A 20723-nucleotide genomic window follows, 5' to 3' on the forward strand; every position below is an offset into this window, starting at 1 on the left:
GTTTTGTTCCATTGATTTTTAGAGAAAGTGGAAGGGAGGGAGAAAGAGAGAGAGAGAAACATTGATGTGACAGAGACACATCAATTGGTTGCCTCCCAAACACTCACTGTAACCCAGGTACTGCCCTTGACTGAAAATCAAACGCGCAACCCTTCAGTGCACAGGCCTAATCTCTGTCCAATGAGCCACACCAGCCAGGGCTCATCAAGCACATTCTTAAGTGCAACTGTTTTGTTTTGTTTTAAACTTTAAGTGCATAATAGTGCACTCTAATTACAACTAGTAAAGCCTGATACCACTGCCTTCATTCTTGCCAAGGTACCCAGCAATTTTACCGAACGTTGCTTTTGTATCATCAGTGCAAATATTAATACATCTTAGTGTTATTATGAAAATAGCTTTGACTTCACAGGCCCCTGGAAGGGTCTCAGGAAAGACCTCCACCCCCAAAAGGGCCACATGGTCCTAGGACAACATTTTGAGAACTGCTGCTATAGCTGGTGGCAGGCATAATTTTTATTTTTACCAAAGTTTATCTTCTGATTATTCTAGTATTTTGTGGTGCTTAGAGACCTTTGAAAACACCAAAAAGTATAAATTTTTTTAAATCACATATTTTAAACTGGTGGTCATTGTAAAAGCTAAAAGAGAAAGAAAGAGGGAGAGACGGGGTTCAAACTATTCCAACTTGAATGGTCAAATAAAATTTGGAGGAACCGTAAGTGCTATAACCTTACTATTTACTTAAATAACTTTCAAGATGGCACCCGACCATTCTGTAATACTTGCAATGTGGAATTGGAATTCCTGACCCCTGAAATGTAATTTTGTATCTCCCCTTGTTAAATATAAATCAAGGTCTATACTTTGCTGAGTTGCCTTCTCTGTCCGTCTCGGTCTATGCCTATTCTGCACATGCCCAGCATGAGCAATGATGCTTCTGTTTGTGCTGACACTTTCCATGACATTACAGTAAGTGCTATCAACACATGCCCCTCTGGCCCCACTCACCCTTGATCTACTGGACAGCAGCATAGAGAGATGGCCAGCAGGAAGCATCTACACATGTATTTATGAATAATACCTCAAGTCTTCTGGGAATAGAGGTCATTCAGAGGTTTGAGAAACATCTTCTACTTTGATTGAATGTTTCATCATGCACATAAGTGCTTGAAGTCATGGAGATGATGAGCAGGACAGTTTTAGGAAGAAGGAAGAAATTTTGGTCCACAAAAGGGTTGATAAACCTGCAGGCTCTACCCCTGAGCAATCGCGTTATGCCTGTCCAGTTTCCTAATTTTCTGTGATTCACCCAAACTCATTAAATCCCTAATTCTCTAAGAATTTCTATAAATAGGTTCCCTTTGTAATGTTTTATTTATTGAAATAAATGCTACATGGTAAATGGAATTATTTCATTACCTGTTTGAGATAAAGTAGGATCCTTTTCTTATATCTATAAAAAAATATCTAACTTTGTGCATTAATTTTTTAACAGCCCAAAGCCTTGAAACTATTGGGAATGGAGGTAGGTGTTTGCTCAAATTATTAGTGTCAATTATTTAATCTCTTTGTTACACATTTTAAATATATAATAAGTTCATTTCAGTGGTAAGGATTAGTACATGATTCTGCAATAAGGAAGTGACATTTTTCCCAGTGGTGAGGGGACAGGTCACAGTAGCTTTGAAAATTTCACCATGGAGGTTATATTAGCATTGCAAACAAGGAAATAAATCCTATTTGAAATACTAACTTGAAAATCAAGGAAGCATATATATTCCAGTAAGCAAAATCTATTCATGGGTGTTTACAAATGGCAACAAATCCAAAGGCCAGAAATACTTCCCAAATGCACCTAATGAGGTATGCAGAAACTCCAGAGAGGCTACCTTCCTCCCATCCTTTGTTAATGTGGTTATTGTTGTATGCAAATGCAAGTCCTTGTCCTTTGAGAGAAAAGGGTAGTGCTGTCCATCATGCATGACAAATAACCCTACCTGCAGAGGGGGAAAAGGACAAAAGTAAAAAGAAAAAGGAAATGGCCCATTGAACATACTTTTTCTAATTTAAAGTATAACAATGACATGTTCCCATAGGACTGTGCTTACACTCTTCTAACTCGTTTTAAAATTAGACATAGATGAGCTTGAGCATTCTTTTAGGATTGGAGCTAGGAGAGGATACAGGCATACCTCAGACATATTGCAGGTTCGGTTCCAGACCACCGCAATAAAGCAAGTCGTGATCTTTTGCCTTCAATGTTGTAGAAAATGCAACATCTGGGAAGTGCAATAAAGTGAAACACAATCAAATGAGGTGTGCCAGTAGTTCATTTATGGATCTGTCAGAGCTGGACTAGTAGTAAATATACAATAACTGTTGACTGAATTTCATTGATTCATTTCTAACTCCACCTCTATTTTTTTTTTCACCCTGAAATTACAGGATGACGTTCCCTTGAGGAGAGGAAGAAAGACAACCAAGAAACGTGAAGAAGAGGTAGACATTGACTTGGATGACCCTGAGATCAACCACTTTCCTTTCCCTTTCCACGAGCTGATGGTGTGGGCCGTCCTGATGAAGCGGCAGAAAATGGCCTTGTTCTTCTGGCAGCATGGCGAGGAGGCCATGGCCAAGGCCCTGGTGGCCTGCAAGCTCTGCAAAGCCATGGCTCATGAGGCTTCCGAGAACGACATGGTCGATGACATCTCCCAGGAGCTGAACCACAACTCCAGGTCGGCCAGCCCAGAAAATGGGGTGATCAGGGGACAAAAAGGGAAGGTAGGCCCCAAATATTGGATGGAGGGTCTGAGCTCCCCAGAACTTGAAGGCAAAGCAGTAGCACCCCAATGGTACACAGAGAGGGTAGACATGAAGAATTACTGTTGCCCAGCTGGCGTGGCTCAGTAGTTGAGCATCAACCTATGAACCTGGAAGTCAAGGTTCAATTCCTGGTAGGGGCACATGCCGGAGTTATGGGCTTGATCCCCAGTGTAGGGTGTGCAGGAGGCAGCCAATCAATGATTCTCTCTCATCACTGGTGTCATCACTGATGTTTCTATCTCTCTCTCCCCCTCCCTTCCTCTCTGAAATCAATAAAAATATATATATATATTTAGAAAATAATTACTGTTTATGGTGTACAGCTCTAGCTATGGAGATACAAACAGATTATAGAAGGTTTTATTTCATCCTCTCAACCTCCCCAACATGTCTGTTATTTTCACTGTAGGCATATTTGCCGTAAACATCTTTGCTGCAAGCATTTTTAGCACACAGGTAATCAGCTGTAAAGCAATTTTGCCATAAAAGATAAAATAATGAAAAACAAAAGAGGGACATTAAAAATGATATCATGGAATGTGAAAAATTATTAACAAAATTTAAAAACTGTATTGCAAAAAATTAAATACATTGTCTTTGAAGTCTTTCGTTCATAGTATTGTATATACTTTTCTTTTATATTTGCCATAGCTTGGTGAACGTTTGGTTCTGCTGGGTGGGAGGATGACTGTGGTCACTGAATGATATGCAAACTGATATGTTATCATGTTCTAGCATAGTGTGCAATCTGGCTTTAAACGTAGTTTTTAATGTCCACTATTTTAAGACCACCACATCTACTCATCATCGTATAGACCATTATGAGGGCCAAGATTTATATTCTGTAAAAATGGAAGTAACTGTGAGAACATCCTCCATGGAGAAATGAAACAAAACTGACAACTAGCTTAAATAAATTCTATCAAACATAAACCAAACTGTCCCCCGTTATTTGATCTTTTATGGTGAAATTGCCTTACAGCCAATCAGGTGTGCAACAAAAATGCTTACAGCAAATGCACCTAGAACCTTGCCCCAAGAGACAGATCCTCTTGTTATGCATATTTTACAGCTAAAGGAAATAAGACGTAGAATTTAAGTAACTTGTCCAAGATGACAACTTTGTGGCTAGGCTCAGATTTGAACTGAGGTCTGAAGAAGACACACTGCACTCTAATCATTGATTTATTGGTCTGCCATCCTCATCCTTATACCTTGAATTGAGGGCCTTGAGTGCAGGGGTCATGCCTTGTTTGACTTACGTCCTTAGTTTTAAACACGGTGTCTGGCACGTACAGCTGTTTAATGGATGTTGGCTGGATGAATGAATGAAGAGACTAGATCCCATAAAAAACAACTAGAGCATTCAGAACCCACCTTTTTTGGCTTGGCCAGTGGGTCTCCAGGATGGCTAAAAGATGACCCTTCACGTTCTCTTTTCCAGGGACTTTGGCCAGCTGGCCGTGGAGCTCCTAGACCAGTCCTACAAGCAGGATGAGCAACTGGCCATGAAGCTGCTGACATATGAGCTAAAGAACTGGAGCAACGCCACATGCCTGCAGCTCGCGGTGGCTGCCAAGCACCGCGACTTCATCGCACACACGTGCAGCCAGATGTTGCTCACAGACATGTGGATGGGCCGGCTCCGGATGCGCAAGAACTCAGGCCTCAAGGTCAGTGCACCCAGAAGGCCCTATTGGCTATGAGCACCCGAGGGTTGGTTGGAGTTTTCCAAGCTGAATATGCAGTGGGAATAGGCATTTTCATATCTCAGGAGGGTGACTCTACATTCCAACTGCATCAGGATCTTCTGTGTAGTAGTGCTTTTTCTTTTTTGTTTTCATGTAGAGGCTAAGACCTCCTCTAAATGTTGCTAAATCAATAGAAGTGGTGCCTAGACATTAATATTTTTCAGAAGACCCAAAATGTGATCGTCTCACTCAGGTTCCGTAGGGGTACCATGTGCTCTGGCACAAGCTATGCTGTACAAGGAGTCACTTACCTGGGCAACTGTTCACTGCGAGGGAGATGGAATACCCTGGCCTCCTTTACACCAGTCAAAAGAGACATCCGCTCTTATTCAGCTATACTTGAGAAATTGTTTAAACTGAAATAATAGTGAGGTATATTTATATGTAAAGACATTGCTGGATAATCTTGATCTATTCTCAAATGAAGAAAAACAAGTTGCAGATCATCATATATGTAACCTGAGACCATTTTTGTTATTTTAAAGCATGTACATGTATAGTTACAATTGTATAGATGATGTTTAAAAAAACAAACAAACACAAAAAAAAAAAAAAACAGGAACAATACACAGTAAATTACAGTGTTACCTCTAGGGTGGAAGTATAAGAATAATGTGTGGCTTTGCTTTTTATGTTTTCTTAATGTTTTTTAAAGAAAACATTAAACTGAAAGAAGTAAAAGAAAGGCAAAAATAGGAGGGGGAAGATTAAATGAACGTGTTAAAATAGTTTATCTGTTTAGAGTTTGTGGCTGTTACAAGTGAAACCAGGCTCGTATTTACCTGGAACTACCTGATCTGGGTAACTTTGAGAGCAGCCCACAGCAGAAGGGCCACGAGACCAGAGGGATCACTGAGGCCACCTGGCTGAACCAGCACCCCCTCCTCTGCTCCACCCTTCCATGGGCTCTTGGCCAGGAGTCACAGAAGGTTGCCATGAAGTGGGTCAAGGGTGTTCCCTAGCTGTGCTGCTGGTGACCGCCAAGCCTGGCTATCAGCTCCAAGGACAGGGTGTCACGTCCCCTGAAGGCTGCCAGCAGGCCACCTGAGCTTTCCCAGCCTGCCAGGCACCCTGAGTTCAGGGCCATCACTCTCCCTTTTCCCTTAGCTGCTCCAGAGTCCCTGCGGGCATTTGAGCATGGGTTGTCCTTGTTATTTGAGAATTATTTTTACTTACCCTCCAGGATCCTCTTTGCCCCTCACCTCGGTTCATATTCTAGAACCTTGTGCAATAGAACCATTTTAGGATTAGGGAAGAGGTGGGAGATTTAGGGAGTACAAGTCAGATGTCAGTACTGTCACTCAGAAATGCATTGCCCTGGAAAACCCAGAATGATGTTGCTTCTTGTGAAAAAGGCCCGGGGATTCAGTATTGTCACATAGAGACTTAAGCATGTCGTTTAGACATGAGAGAAATACAGTGTGGGATGCTGTATTTGAACAGGGGCTTCTCGTGGTGAATACAGAGCCCGCTGGGGTGTGTATGTGTGTGTTTCTATGTGTGGGACAGTAGTAGATGACGGGGGAAGCTCTAAAATGAATAAAATGCTTTCCTACATGGACTTTCTCAAGATCAATTTAGGACAGAATTTTTTAGAGATAATCAGATGACACGATCAACTCCAATTGACACACTAGCAAATAAATGCCAATGGATATAAGTATAAATTGATTTCACCAATCAAGTGCTGTTTAATGGCTAAATGGGAAACTCAATTCTTTCCCACTTTTGCCTTGGGTAGGCTCTCTCTTTTTCCTCAGTTTCCCCCATGCAAAGTGAGTTTAATTGGGTAATATATATTTTGGTAAGATGCTTTGTTTCTCCAAAATCAGATTGAGCTACTGTGCACAATGGTTGTAGGTATTTTTGCAAAGAGCTGCTTTGCCACAAACATGTTTGCCACAAAACTAATTGGCCATAAGGCAATTTTTCTGTACAAGATAAAATTTTAAAAATTAACAGACTCATAGATAGAGAGCAGGCAGACAGCTCTGGTGGGGGTGGGTGTTGGGGGAGGTGGAGAGATTGAGCAAAAAAGAAAAAAAGGGAAGGAACTCATGGACACAGGCAATAGTGTGGTCATTATGGGAAGAGGGGGTGGAGACAGGGGGAGGGGGATTTGGAGATGAAAGAGCGTATGGGGGGATAAATGGTGGTGGAAAAATAAAATAAAAGAAAGAAAAATAAAATAAAAAGGGACATTAAAAAGGACATAATGAAATCCATTTTTCATAACAAAATTAAGAAGACTATTATGAAATACAAAATATCTGAATTCATTTAAAACATGTGTAGATTCATGATAATACTGTGCAAATAACCGGTTTTATTTTGTGGGTTGTATTTAAAGCACTTATACATTCATTGCATATTGATCTGTCTCCTCTTTTGAGCTGAGATGCTTACCTGTTGTTTTTATTCTTGGCATATTGTCACATGTCTGTTGATAGGCATTCCAAAGTTCTATGAGAAATGTGGGTTCAACTCCCCACCTTCGAATATATCAGTTATCATATTCTAGTATAGCATGAAATCTGGCTTTATACTCTCTTATTTCACACTTTCAGTAAGTTTGTCACCATATTTTCTATCAAGTTGATATACATAGTTATCATTCACTATTTTAAGACCGCCATGTCTAGTCGTCACTGTATAGACCAATATGAGGGCTAAGATTTATGTGATATAAAAATGGGAGTACACTGTCAACCCAAACTGTTGACCAGTTACTTGATCTTTTATGACAAAATTGCTTTACGGCCAATTAGTTTTACAGCAAAAATGCTTGCGGAAAAGATGTTTACGGCAAAGAAACTTATTGTAAAAATACCCTACATGGTGCATAACAGTTCCCAGGTTGACACAAATGACTCTTGTAGCATTCATATACATAGTTATTCAAATATGCAGGTCCTCACTTGGGGCACACACAACACTCATTTTACACACACACACACACACACACACACACCCCACCCCCAGGCCCTCTGATTCTAAGCAACCACTCTAATCTTAATCCCTTAAATGTGATTATTATTATTATCATTATTATTACTTTAGGTAATTCTGGGAATTCTACTTCCTCCTTCAATTCTCAGCTTGGAGTTCAAGAACAAAGACGACATGCCTTATATGACTCAGGCCCAGGAAATCCATCTCCAAGAGAAGGAGCCAGAAGAACCAGAGAAGCCCACGAAAGAAAAAGACGAAGAGGATATGGAACTGACAGTAAGAAAATACTCCTCAGTTACTGCCCATGGGGACAATCCCTCATCCACGTGTCCCATTGATATGGCTTAAGATGCAGTAACTCTTGAGGTCAGCCTCCCACCAGCTGCTTTCATTTGAGTATTGAGACCAGGGTATTATGAAAGTGCCCTCTCTACGCACAAAAACATGACGATAGTAACTAATTGTATGTGAAAATTTTCAGCCAGGGTCAGTGGTACAGGACAACCCAATGAAATTCAAAAGCAAGGCACCCTAAATTTTCCCATCAGGCAGTGCTGTATAAACAGGTGATGTGGCGGCCTCAGCACTTGAGGAAAGAAAGGAGATTGGTGATCTGGGAGCAGCCGGCTTCACTGAGCTGGAACTCTCCTTCTGATCAGAAGCTGAGCCTTTATCTGTCTTCAGGGTCAGGCTCACAATGCAGGACTAATTGAATTTTGAGGTTTGTATGGAAGGTTTTTCTTAGCTCTTCCTGGTGTAATTATAGAGCATGGATGCTTTGTTCTGCAGGGCGAATGGGGCAGCTGGGCATGGGACAGCTTCCCGCAACCCCCGCCGGAGCAGCGTGACTGCCACTGGATGGTAGCCAAGGTCTAAAAATATCACAGGCTGTTAAAGGGACAAACAAGGCTTCATAGCTTTGGAGACATCAAGCACCAACTCCACAGGACCTCCTTGATATGCCCCACCCTCCCCAGCCCTCTCACCAGTCACTGTGATGACCCAGAGAAGCTGTAAGAGGATAAAACAAAAATTGGTTTTGCTCAGGTGACAAAAGGCCTTTGCATTGTTATCCTAGTAGGACACCTCTGTGAACTGCTTTTTCCTCCAAATAAACACTATTTCTTTCCACTAGGCCCTTTCTAAAGATCTATTTTAAGGCACAATTTCAGCCTCGTGTGTAACAGGGTATATACATTGGGACCCTCTTTTGATTGATAAATCATTCACAGCTTTTGACTCATTGAGTTTAAAGCCAATGTTTGCTTTCAGTTTCAATGTGTAAAAATTGGCGGTCTACTTCCCTCTATGATAGAGGTGACTGTCTTCCCTAAGGATCTTACCATGTTTTTGGCCTCTGCCCCCTTCAAGGATAGAACATACTTTGATTATGAGCAGAAGCGTTGTAGTAGTACTTCAGGATCTTTAGTGACAGCTTCAGCAGAGGGGTAAAGAGTGTGTGCCCTGGATCCAGAAACCTGCCCCATCACCTACTCACTGTGGAACCAAAGACACAGTGTCTTAACCTCTAACATGGGAATAATAATAGCTTACAGGTGCATGTAGACTATAGAAAAAGTGTGCATGTAAACCATGTACACTGGTGTCGAGCGCATGGTAAGCCTTGATTAAACAGTGCTAAGTGCTTCACGTGCACTTACTGGTGGAGTCCTCACAACAATCCCACCGGTAGGTACTATAATTTATCCCATCTTACAGATGAGGAAGCTGAGACTCAGAGAGGTTAAATTGCCCAAGGGTACTCAGCAAATTAGTTGTAAAGCTGGCATTAGAACCCAAGCATAGAGATTTCATTGGCCCTGCTTTTAGCTGATAGGCTAAGGAATGCTAAATTTTTGTCTTAGTCTCAAATGTAGGCACTCGGCTGGTTTGGTCTACCATGTAGCAGAGAAGATCTGAAAGTGATGCATGGGACTCCTATGTCAAGTATGACATGGCCTTGACATTGGCATACTTTCTAGGAGGCTCGGGGGAGGATTTTAGGAAGGTAGCCAGAAGCTAAAGGCAGTATTTTTTCTTGTTGGGCCTCAAAGAAGAAAACAAAGAAGGCAGCTTCCTTCTCCTGCTCAGTCAAGCAAGGGTGGGGAATGTCCGGCCCTCGGGCCGTAAAAGGCCTGTGAAATCATTTGGTTTGGCCCTGCCAAGGCATTAGAGGTGAGTTAATTAAACATTTGGCCAAATATAGCAGGCTCATTTTTAAGTTGATAATTCTGTATGGCCGCAAATGTTATAAATATCCAAATGGCCCTTGGCAGAAAAAAAAGGTTCCCCACCCCTGGTCTAGAGCTTTGGGAACCTGACCCTTCAAGAAGCCACAGTAAAGATGCTTCTCTGGGCTGAGACTAAGTCTGCTTCTCGGAGAATAGACCCTGGTTATTTACTGAGAACGAAGTAGAAGACACCAACATGGCATTGCTGCTCGAGCTTCTTCCCCACGGGCTGGAAGGGCAGGGAGAAGGGAAGGAAGGATGGCAGTTGTCTTCAAGGTAGGACTTCCTTTGACCCTAATGATAAATACTGTCACAGCGCGGACCCTGTATTGGCTCAGACCCTGGACAGGATTGGAGAATGCAGCTTGTTGACACCTCTGCTCTTTTTATAGGATTAATATTTGAGCTTCCGTGTAAAACCAGTATTTCCTCTCTTAGAATGGGACAGTTTCTCTTGGCCCTTCCAAAGCTGTACATGAAATATCAGCCTTCCTTTGCTAATTTTAGGAGCATTTAATAGCTTAGTTCACCTCAAAGGATCGTACCCAGACTTGACATCTGTGTTCAGGTAGCAAAGATTTTTCAAATTTCTATTGTGCAGTTTTGTCTGTATTTGGCCCTGTTACGTTCTGCTTTAAGGAATGTAGGCAAAGGAAATGTTTGACTACTGGGGAAGGAAATTAACAAGATCAGCAAATTAAGCTGCTTAGGCTGGAACTAATAAAATATCAAAAATGCTTTATTTGGCCCCAGGTGGGTAGCTTGGTCGATTAGCACATCATCCTGATACGCCAGGGTTGCAGGTTCGATCCCCTGTCAGGGCACATACAAGAATCAATCAATGAATACATAAATAAGTAGAACAACAAATTGATGTCTCTCTCTCTCTCTCTCTCTCTCTCTCTCTCTCTCTCTATCTCTATCTCTATCTCTATCTCCTCTCTTTCTCCCTCTCTCCCTCTCTCTCTCTCTCTCTCTCTCTCTCTCTCGCTAAAATAAATAAATTAAAAAACCATTTTAATACTTTACTTAAACTCATGAAAGACAAGCCATTTAAAAATGCATCCACTTTAGATTATATCTGAACAATAAAGGCAAAACAGGTTGTATTTTTGTTTTTGTTTAACCTGCATTGCCAGATAAATGTCTTGCATTTTGCCTAATGAAGTCTCAACATGTCCACAGACCCAGGGCATCGTTCTGACTCTGTTGGGAAAGCCGCTGTCCCTAGAGGTTACCTGAAGATGCCACTCTCCAAGATGCCTAAACCCTCCAAACTGCCTTTACGCTCATCTCACTGTGTCCCCAAATAGCATTGTATTGTTGAGCACATAAATAAGCAAACAGAAGTAGGGAAATTGTGTTTATGTTACATAAATTATAAGTTATACAGGGACAAATATGTAGCCTCAGAGTTTCTTGGAGCTGGTGATCAATATTTATGAAACTATTGCTTTCTAGTTTGCTATATCCATCACGAAGATTGATTCAACTTACTGACCAAAACCAACTCCTAACTAGGCCAGAGAATAGAATGGTACCTATTCATTAACTCAAGGTACTTTTCTAGCCAAAGGGTCCATAAAGGAATGGAAGTTACCTTCTCCAGAAATCCTGTTGGTTACAGGCAAATCATTTGTGATTGGTAGATATGTGAGTGACGTGGATATTTGAGACAATGACAAAAATAGTCAAAGCTAATATTTTATACTAGAGGCCTGGTGCACGAAATTCATCATGCATGGGTGCGATCCCTAGGCCTGGCTGGCGATTGGCGATCGAAGCGAGAGCGTCTGGCGTGGAAGGGCAGGTCCCAGCTGACCTCTGGGCCCTGGGCAGCACCTGGGCTCCCAGACCCCTATGCACCCCTCTCCGCATGAGTCATGGCACCCAAGTCCCCACGCGGAGATATGGTGAGCGCAGGACGCCGCAGGCCAGGGCGCAGCATGGGCCTCTGGGTCGCCCAGTGGTGCTGCATAGAAGCCAGGCGGGCAGCGCACTCTCTCCCAGCTGGCCTCGCAGACCAGCTCCTGCACAAACCCACGGGGAACCCGCCCGGCCCCTGCGGCCCCGGCAGCTGCAGCCCGGCTCACCCGGAAGAGGCCGCACGGGTGTGAGGCGGGCTCCTCGTGGGTGACCAGCACCTGAGGCTTCCTCGGTGCGTGAGTCCTGGCGTCCCGGGAGAGGGTAGCAGCGGGAGTGAGAGCGAGCTTGGCAGACACCCTGCATTCTCACCACACCTCCATCCCCGTCACCCCCGTCATCCCTGCCCCCAGGTAGCCAGCAAGAGGTCGCAGCCCCCCACCTGGGCACCACAGGAGGTTGGTCGCTACCGCCCACCCCCAGTTCCCCGTCCCAGCCTGGGGCCCAGCCCCAATCAGGTGATCAGGGCCTGCCGGCCACTGGTCACTGTCTGCAGGGCCATCGATTAGGGCCGGGCCCCCCACTCGGCCCCCTCAGCGCCTGGGAGCCAGGGGGCGGCCCTGCCCCTGCCACCACCGCTGGTTGCATCTGCGTCTGTGGGGCGATTGGCGGGGCTACCGGGCTCTGCACCCGCCTTGGCTTGGTGCTGCCCACTCACCTGCTCCACCATCCTGCCATGGTCCTGCTCTCATCGGGGCCAGCAGCACCTCCAATGCCGCCCACTGCCAGCACCGCATCGCCAATGCCCACCATGTTCAGCGCCGCCCCCTGGTGGTCAGCGCACGTCATAGCAAGCGGTCAAACTCTCGGTCGAACAATTTGCATATTAGGATTTTATGTAAGGTGGTTTGAAGACAGGATTACCTAGGGGTTGTCTGTTTTCTCAACTTCAAGATAACCAGAAATTATTTCTATAATTCGATGTCTCAACTACAAACCTGTATTCCCAGGTTTTTCTTATCCCAAATTAGCCTATAAGCAGTTAAAAGGTTTTACCTTGTTCTCACATTTAATGAAATTTTAATATCCCAAACACTGTAGAACTAACATTGTCTTAGAATGATATTGAAAGAATTAAAGCCAAGAAATTATGCTGTAATAGACTCCTAATAACATACTTTCTTTTCTGGTGAGAGATATCAACTAGATCATTTCAGTCAACAGTATTTGAGAAAGTCTCAGATCACTTTAAAGACCAGCTAATACTTAAGTGCCAGATGCTTATTGATTATAGACCAACTCTATAGTAGGTGCTAGTATTACCCTCATTCTTCAAAGAAACTAAGTCTCAGTGAGGTTAAAAGACTTGTCCAAGGTGCCATGGAGTCTAAATGTCCAAGTTTGGACTAGATCCTCCTCGGAGCGACCCAAAGCCTGGAACTCTTCACCATTAGGATCTTAGCCATCTTTGGGGCATTCGGTCACTTGCCATCCAGACAGGCATGCGTCTGTCTTTTCTCAAATTCTGCCTTTTCTGTGATGTTTTATCATTATTATTGTTGTTGCTGCTGCTGTTTTCATGAATGGGAAGGAAATAATTCTTAAGGAAACCTCCAGCTTGAGATGAGGGCCTCTCCGGGTCAGGCCTGACTTCTAGTCCCGCCTGGTTGACTCTACCATGCAGAGGAAGGCAGTGTGTCCAGGAGTTGCCATGAAACTAACATCAGCAGTAATTTAGGTTCTATGGTGTTTGAAATAGGTAACCAAGACATATGCCAAAGGGTTGGGGAGATGTTTGTAACCTGACTAAGCTCTAGGCACTCTAATAGTTAGGTATTAGTGATCCAATTTACCTTTGACTTATGAGTCATTAGCATGAGTGAAGACACAGTTTGAACCCAGACCTGCCTGTTTCACAATATATATGGGGAGAGTGGAATTAGGAGAAAAGCCAGAGTCATAGCCTTCCCAGGCAACACTCTTTCTCCCTCTCAGAATTCTGGGTATCTCCCGTCACTCACATCTTCCAGAGGTCCCCAGGGCGGAAGAGACGAGACTGGTCAAGAAATATCCCTAAGGGCTTCCATGCCAAATTATATGTATAATGCAAACACACATATATGGTGCCTGGCCAGTGTTGCTCAGTGGTTGAGTGTTGACCTATGAATCAGGTCACGGTTCAATTCTCAGTCAGGGCACATGCCCAAGTTATGGGCTCAATCCCCATTGGGGGTGTGCAGGAGGCAGCCCATCAATGATTCTGTCGATGTTTCTATCTCTCTCCCTCTCCCTCCCTCTTTTTGAAATCAACAAAAACATATTTTTTAAAAAATGAGAGAGAAAAATGCACATGTAGGGAAAGGCACAGTCTCTAACTCTCTAGGGGCCTTGGACAGTCTTAGTTTCTATGAGCATGTTTTCCTCCTCTGTAAACAAACACATTGAACTCCATGACCTCCAGAGCCTTGCTGTGATGATATTCATTCTCTTCCACTGCAGGCAATGTTGGGACGAAGCAACGGGGAATCTTCCAGGAAGAAGGATGAAGAAGAAGTTCAGAGCAGGCACCGGTTAATCCCCTTGGGCAGAAAAATCTACGAGTTCTACAATGCCCCCATCGTGAAGTTCTGGTTCTACACTGTAAGTATCTTGCCTTTTCTTCTTCCTAATGCATGGCCACAAGGGGCCAGCGTCAATTTCTCACGCACCTGGGTGGCGTCCTCTGTGAGTCATAATATGAAGACCACACAGGCATAAACAAAAGCTCTAGGGCGACCTTGCTTTTTCCAATAGCTTAGAAAGGTTTGTGAAGTCTGTGAGCCAGCTTCCACAGCATCTACGTTTCTGCTCCTCACAGAAAATAAAGGAAATAGTAAAAGCGAGAACTTACAGAAATAGAGGTGAGATGAGTATGAATCTAGTCTAGCAGGAAAATAGATGTCATTTTATAAAATGCTTCCCTCTTCTAGATGGATGAGCGCTGGATTAGAGTTCCTGGTTGCATATTTTTTGTTTGTTTGTTTTTTTATTGGTGAGAGAGAGAGAGAAGCATTGATTTTTGTTGTTCCACTTATTTATACATTCAGTGGTTGATTCTTGTCTGTGCCCTGACCAGGGATCGAACCTGCAACCTTGGCATATCAGGACAACTCTCTAACCAACTGAGTTACCCAGCCAGGGCTTCAGAGTTGCCTGTTTTAGATGCCAGTGCTGGGTTTGGGGGACGTTGGTGGGTATGGGCTGAGCAGAGTGTTAGGAGTAACACCACTGAAGATGAGTAGCGTTAGTGTGTCATCACGCCCCATCTGGCAGTGTCATCGAACAACCTTTCTTGCTCTGACCCAGTTAACATGCAAACAAAGCAGCAAAAACTACTAAAGCAAACTGCAATCATGGCAAATACTGCTCAGTGAGCACACCCTGCAGACATTTTCTGCCCATAAGATGAGAGACTGTCCCTGAAATAGCCTCCTGATGTGGTAGAAATGGCTCGACTGTTGGGTTTCTACTTCTACTTTTCAACGATATTTTAAGTTTAAGGTGAGCTGTGGCCCAGGTCATGTCTGCTTCTCTCCGGCCACAGTGGAGCTGTGCCAGGTGAAGGAGAGTACGTCTGTATTTTTGGCCTTTCTCACAACCAGCTACTTACCAGTCCCTGAGTCAGCAACAGGATAACCCGAGGCTGAGGCCACAGTGACTCAAATGACCGGCTGAGGTGCTTTCCGTGCGGTCCTGCATGCTAGCGCTGCATGCTGGCTTTAAACGGGCTTTCTCAGCACTGAGGACATTGGGGGCAGAGTAATTCTGTGGTAAGGAGGCCTGTCCTGTGCATTGTAGCAGCACATTGACCTCTTCACACCCCAACTATGCATTGTCCCCACACACTGCCAGATGTCCCCTTGTGGGATAAAATCGCCACCAGTTGGAAACCCCTGCTTAAACGTACAGTCTTAAGAGAGGATGGGATATTATCAAAATATAAAGATTGGACCTTTTTTAAGTGAAGCAAAATTTAAATTTATTGATTTTTTTAAAATTCTCTCTTAAAAAATAATAACGAAGGCATGGAAAGTTTATTTCTATGCATGTGTATATACAGGTGTTTGTTATTTTTACCTTGCAGAAAACAACTCAGTAGTGACAAGCATGGACTTTGGAGTCAGACAGCCTGAGTAGAAATCCTGACTTAGTAAAGTAACTTGTGGCTTCAAGCCAGTTCCTTTAGTTCTCTGTCCCCAGCTTTCTTAAGGGTGGGGGTAACCACAGTGCCTCCTGTAGGAGGTTGAGTAAAGACTGGATGTGTTAAAACGTGTAAAGCACTGAGAACAGTGCCTGAGAGCACCTTGTTCTCCTAGATCAGTGGTTGGCAAACTCATTAGTCAACAGAGTTTCATATATCAACAGTACAACGATTGAAATTTCTTTTGAGAGCCAAATTTTTTAAACTTAAACTTCTTTTTTTTTTTTTAAACTTAAACTTCTTCTAACGCCACTTCTTCAAAATAGACTCGCCCAGGCTGTGGTATTTTGTGGAAGAGCCACACTCAAGGGGCCAAAGAGCCGCATGTGGCTTGCGAGCCGCAGTTTGCCGACCACGGTCCTAGGCTAGTTCCACTGAGGAGCAAGAGTTAGTGTTTCATTCTTCCATCCACTCAACAATAATAAAGTATAATTTATTGAACACCTACTATGAGGCACTATTCTAGGTGTTCATATACATTTTCCCGAATCTAATAGTTTTATCAAGGTAATATTTTCACTGCATTTTGCACCCAGGTGCGTGAGAAATTGACGTTGGCCCCTCTTGTCTACTAGTAGGGCTGTCCTGGTGTCTTGCCTAGAATAGGGCTTGGCAAGCTGGAACCCACAGGCCCAATCCAGCCGCTGCCTGTTATTGTGGCCTGCAAGCTAAGAATGGATTTACATTCGTAAACACTTGAAACAAAATCCAAGGAAGAATACTCTGTGACACATAAAAATTATATAAAGTTTACATTGCAGTGTCCATAAATAAAGTTTTATTAGAACACAGCCAATTCACTCATTCACCTACACCCCGGCTGCTTTTATGCTATTGAGTGGATTACTTGCTTCAGAGCCCATCAGGTCAACAAAGCCTTAAAAATGAACTATCTGGTCCTTTACAAAACACTTGCAGGTCCCTGACTGAGAGCAGAAACCAAGCCAGTAGGAGAATTATCCATCATTTTATGAAGAGCGCTCACTTCTCTGGTCCTTCCAAGGCATTTTTCTTTTTTTCTTGACCTGTGTTCCGTTTCATTTTATTTCCTTGATTACTCCAGTCCCCATTTTTTTCATCTGAGGCAAGTTGTTAGCCAAGAAGGTTTTTAAATCACAAATGCCACGGCCAGTGGTCCTCAGCCTTGGCTACACATTCATGAAATTCTGACGGCACTGGTCTGGGGCACAGCCTGTGCGCCAGGATATGTCAGAGCTCCAAGGCAGTCGCAATGAGCAGCCAGAGCTGGCAACCACCACCCCAGACGGAGGGCTAGTTTTTAGCCCAGTGTTCCCAAGTCTTCCGGAATGATTAGGGATTTGTTGGAAGTGCAAATCCTGGGCCCCATCACAGACCCACTAAATTAAGTGTCCAGGGAGAGGAGCTGAGGAGCTGTGTGGGTAACAAGCTTCCAGGTGAGTCTGGTGGTCCGGGAAACGGGATGCACTGCTTTCCTTGTTTCGTAGGCGGCGGGCGGGGACGCCACCTCTCTGAGGAGTGGGGGTGAGTATCCGCTCCTTCCGCATGGCTGGCTGGGTCAGCCTCAGGAAACCCATCAGACTGATGCTCCAGTCATGTTCGATTGTGTTTACACGATTTTCAGAAATCCATATTTATGTATTGACAAAACCCAACCTCGAGGAAGTAAATGGAGTTGGGGGTGTTTTAAATCTCCAGGGATGCTTCACCATAAAAGTCAGCTTTAGGTCAAACAGTGCCGGGTGCTTTTGATGTGTTCTCTTCTGTAAGAGTCTTTCCCAGTCTTAATTCCAAAAGTATCTCCTTCTACACACTCAAGGTCCTCACGTGGGACACACCTCACTTGCACATAACCTCACTTCTAGGTCATAGCGAGTTTCCGGAGGAGCAGGTTGGGGCCCCTTCTGCTCCAAGAGGAAAGGAGGGAGGGACCCAACTAGCTCGCAGGCCATGTCTGTGACCAGAGCTGGCTTCAGGTGCCCAGCTAGAGAGGGTACCAATTCAAGGCGTGACAATGGCCCCAGGTCAGAGGGCAGGGCATGTGCCCTGGTCAGCAGGGACGGACTCCTTCCTATAAACACGCCATGTGACCCCTCCACTCTCTAGGGGCAGTAGGAAAGGGAGGCAAGGAATGGCACAGCCCCACCAGGGATCCACAGGCAGCTGCAGCAGGCTTTGGCGCTTGCATTTCATGGTTTAGGAGTCATACATCTTGGTTAATGGAAAATTTCTAAAAAGGTTATATAAGCATACAAATTCTTATAGGATTCCCACTGGCTTAACTAAGAATCATAAGGTTAAGGTTATATTCCTTTTCAAAGCTTTGACATTCTACATAGAGCTTGATAAAACTCACAGAATATGTGTGTGAATACACACACACACACACACACACACACACACACACCATTCAAGTATGTCATGTTGAGGTCTGCAGCCGGCTCCATGAATCTCGGCAAGTTCTAAGATAGGTTGTTTCCAGCACAGCAGCTGCTCCTCTGTTGTGCTGTTTAAACATGTTTAAAGCCCTACTTGTGGAGGTTAGCCACCATTCACTGTGTCAGGAGGTAAATGCATATCCCCTCTCACAAACACCCCAAACCTTTCAAAAGCTCTGTAAAGTCAGGAGCAACCATCTCCATTTCCCAGAATGGAGGTCCAAGCAGGTGAAGTGAAATCACAAAATGATGCAGCCAGCAAGCACCTGAGATAGGATTGAAATCCAAGTTTTTCTGACTTCTGCGTCTACATTCCTTTCCCCAAACACTATTCTTTCCACCAAACAAATACGCTAGGCCCATGTTCGAGCACAGAGGCAGGTTGGAGGAGTTACAGGCACACCTCATTTATTGCGCTTGGCTTTATTGATTTTCACAGATGCTGTGTCTCTTACAAATTGAAGGCAAGACCCTCCCCCTGCAAAAAGATTATGATTGGCTTTATTGTGATCCCCGCTTTATTGCAGTGGCCTGGAACTGAACTGCAAGATCTCCGGTTGTTTGCCTGTACTAAAGTACTAAAATGCAGAGGTCCTGAAAGAATTTGTGTGTCACTGGGCCTATGTGACAAGAGAAGATAATGCTTTGTAATGTTTTGCAACGAATTGGGTAAAATGATAAAAACCAGGGCAGTTAACAAGATTCATTCCACCTAGAAGTAATAGAACATGACCCAACAAGAGAAGGAAGCAACCAGAAAGGGAGAAGGATTTCAGGTCAGAAGGAGGCTGAGAGTACATTTTAGAGTTTAACCATCGAGGTCCTTTTTTTGCCGCTTGTAAAATGCCACATGCACAGGGACTAGAGTGTGTAATGGTAACAGCAACCAGGTGAACCAAATGCCATTTTAAACAGCATCCCACACGATTTCAGGTCAAGTAGACTCTTTTCAGGTGAGGCGTTCACGATGTGCTAATGATCCTGAGGGAGTGGGGGAGAGACTGAGACTTGGGTTAAAATGACAGTCCCTGAGGGGGTGGGTGTACAGGAACAAACCTCCCAGGTGGAGAATGAGCCCTGTGCACCCTCCAGCATCTCCAAAACTGCTCTCCTGCTTCCACATGTGATCTCACTGAACCCCAACCTAAATGCCTACCCTTCAAGAGATGAGAAATTACATGGCTGTGTTTATAAATGTGTCAACGTAGTAGGATCTCCGAAAATACCTTTGACTCATATTAAGAATCTATGCATTTACAGAAGAAAGAAAGAAAGAAAGAAAGAAAGAAAGAAAGAAAGAAAGAAAGAAAGAAAGGAAAAAAAGAAAAGGAAGGAAGCCCATTAGTAGAGAAAGCAGTATTTCTCTAGCTACGTAGGCTGCCAGTTTCTCCTTGTATCTCGCAGCCTCTTTCTCCACCTTCCAAGCTGCCCCCAGGCTGCAGAGTCAGGCTGTATCTCCAGAACCTCAAGGCCTCAATCCTTTGCCCACATTGTGTCCCATTTGCTAGGCAGACTCCAAAGAGTACAGAAGATTTGAATAAACTCACTCTTCCTTCCTACCCACAGCCCCTCAGGCCCCTGAAGCCAGCAAGTGCCTTCCTCAGCTTGAAGCTTTGCCTAGAAAAGGTTTAACTTATATGCCATTTCTCGTAGGTGAGTCTTTCCTCCTAGGCTCCCGACCCCTGTGCAAGAACTCACCAGCCCTCCTACATTCCGGCCAGCTAGACATAACTGAAGCCACCAGGGACGTCACCAAACCTGAACCCCGAGGCTGCCTGGCCCAGGGACACCCAGCGAGTGAGCCAGCCGGTCCCAACAGGGTTCAGTCTCTGATGCCAGCGCCCCATGACCTCACTCCAAGCTTATTGTCAGCCACACAGTCGGCCTTTTCTCTCGAAAACATTGCTTCGTTTTCTCGTGTTTTGTTTCAAAGAAGCAGAAACCAGGAAGGAATATTCCAACTTGAATAGGGCAGGAAGGTGGTGCAATGAGAAATAGGTAAAACCCTGCCAGGGCACTGCCAGGCCAACCATCATAAGGTAGGAGGAGGGGGGCAAAGAGACAGTATCTCAGAAGAGAATTCAAGTCCGGCTTCTAGATAAAGTCCAGGCTATTTTTGTGTTGGCTTGACCGATTTACTTCTTCTTTTCCTTCTTACTGACATTCAATCCACCTGGCACTCATTAGGCACAGATCCACTGTGCTGCCCTAGTTCAAGAACCTCGGGCTCACGCATGAGCAAGCGCAGCTCTGGCGAGAAGAGGTTCCCTTTTTAGCCAGGGAGACATGGGAGACTGGGTCCTTGCAAAACGAAGTGATGCATCATGACACAGAGACAAATGTAAGAGTCAAAAGGGAGATTGCATATCAAATTATTTCCAAAATTACCGTATTTTATATCCTTTTGAGAGTTTAGAGCTTTGAAGTTCATGAGTTCCGAGTC

The 20723-nt window shown here is 44.2% G+C and overlaps 1 protein-coding gene across 7 annotated transcripts in view; it reads left to right on the forward strand.

The window, feature by feature from the left end:
* The window catches only part of TRPM3 (transient receptor potential cation channel subfamily M member 3), a 444564-nt gene that overhangs the window by 351720 nt on the left and 72121 nt on the right, over nucleotides 1–20723 (forward strand). For 5 of the 7 annotated variants that reach the window (XM_079790372.1, XM_079790376.1, XM_079790373.1 and 2 more), the window contains 5 exons: nucleotides 1499–1528; nucleotides 2449–2738; nucleotides 4271–4499; nucleotides 7638–7805; nucleotides 14123–14263. In XM_079790372.1, the coding sequence (XP_079646498.1) occupies nucleotides 1499–1528; nucleotides 2449–2738; nucleotides 4271–4499; nucleotides 7638–7805; nucleotides 14123–14263 (858 nt within the window). Of the gene's footprint in view, nucleotides 1–1498; nucleotides 1529–2448; nucleotides 2739–4270; nucleotides 4500–7637; nucleotides 7806–14122; nucleotides 14264–17359; nucleotides 17367–20723 lie in introns of those variants that run through there. The other 2 variants (XM_079790377.1, XM_079790378.1) reach the window with 2 other exon arrangements.

Source organism: Cnephaeus nilssonii (genome assembly GCF_951640355.1).
Source record: "Cnephaeus nilssonii genome assembly, chromosome: 14".
NCBI lineage: Eukaryota > Metazoa > Chordata > Mammalia > Chiroptera > Vespertilionidae > Cnephaeus > Cnephaeus nilssonii.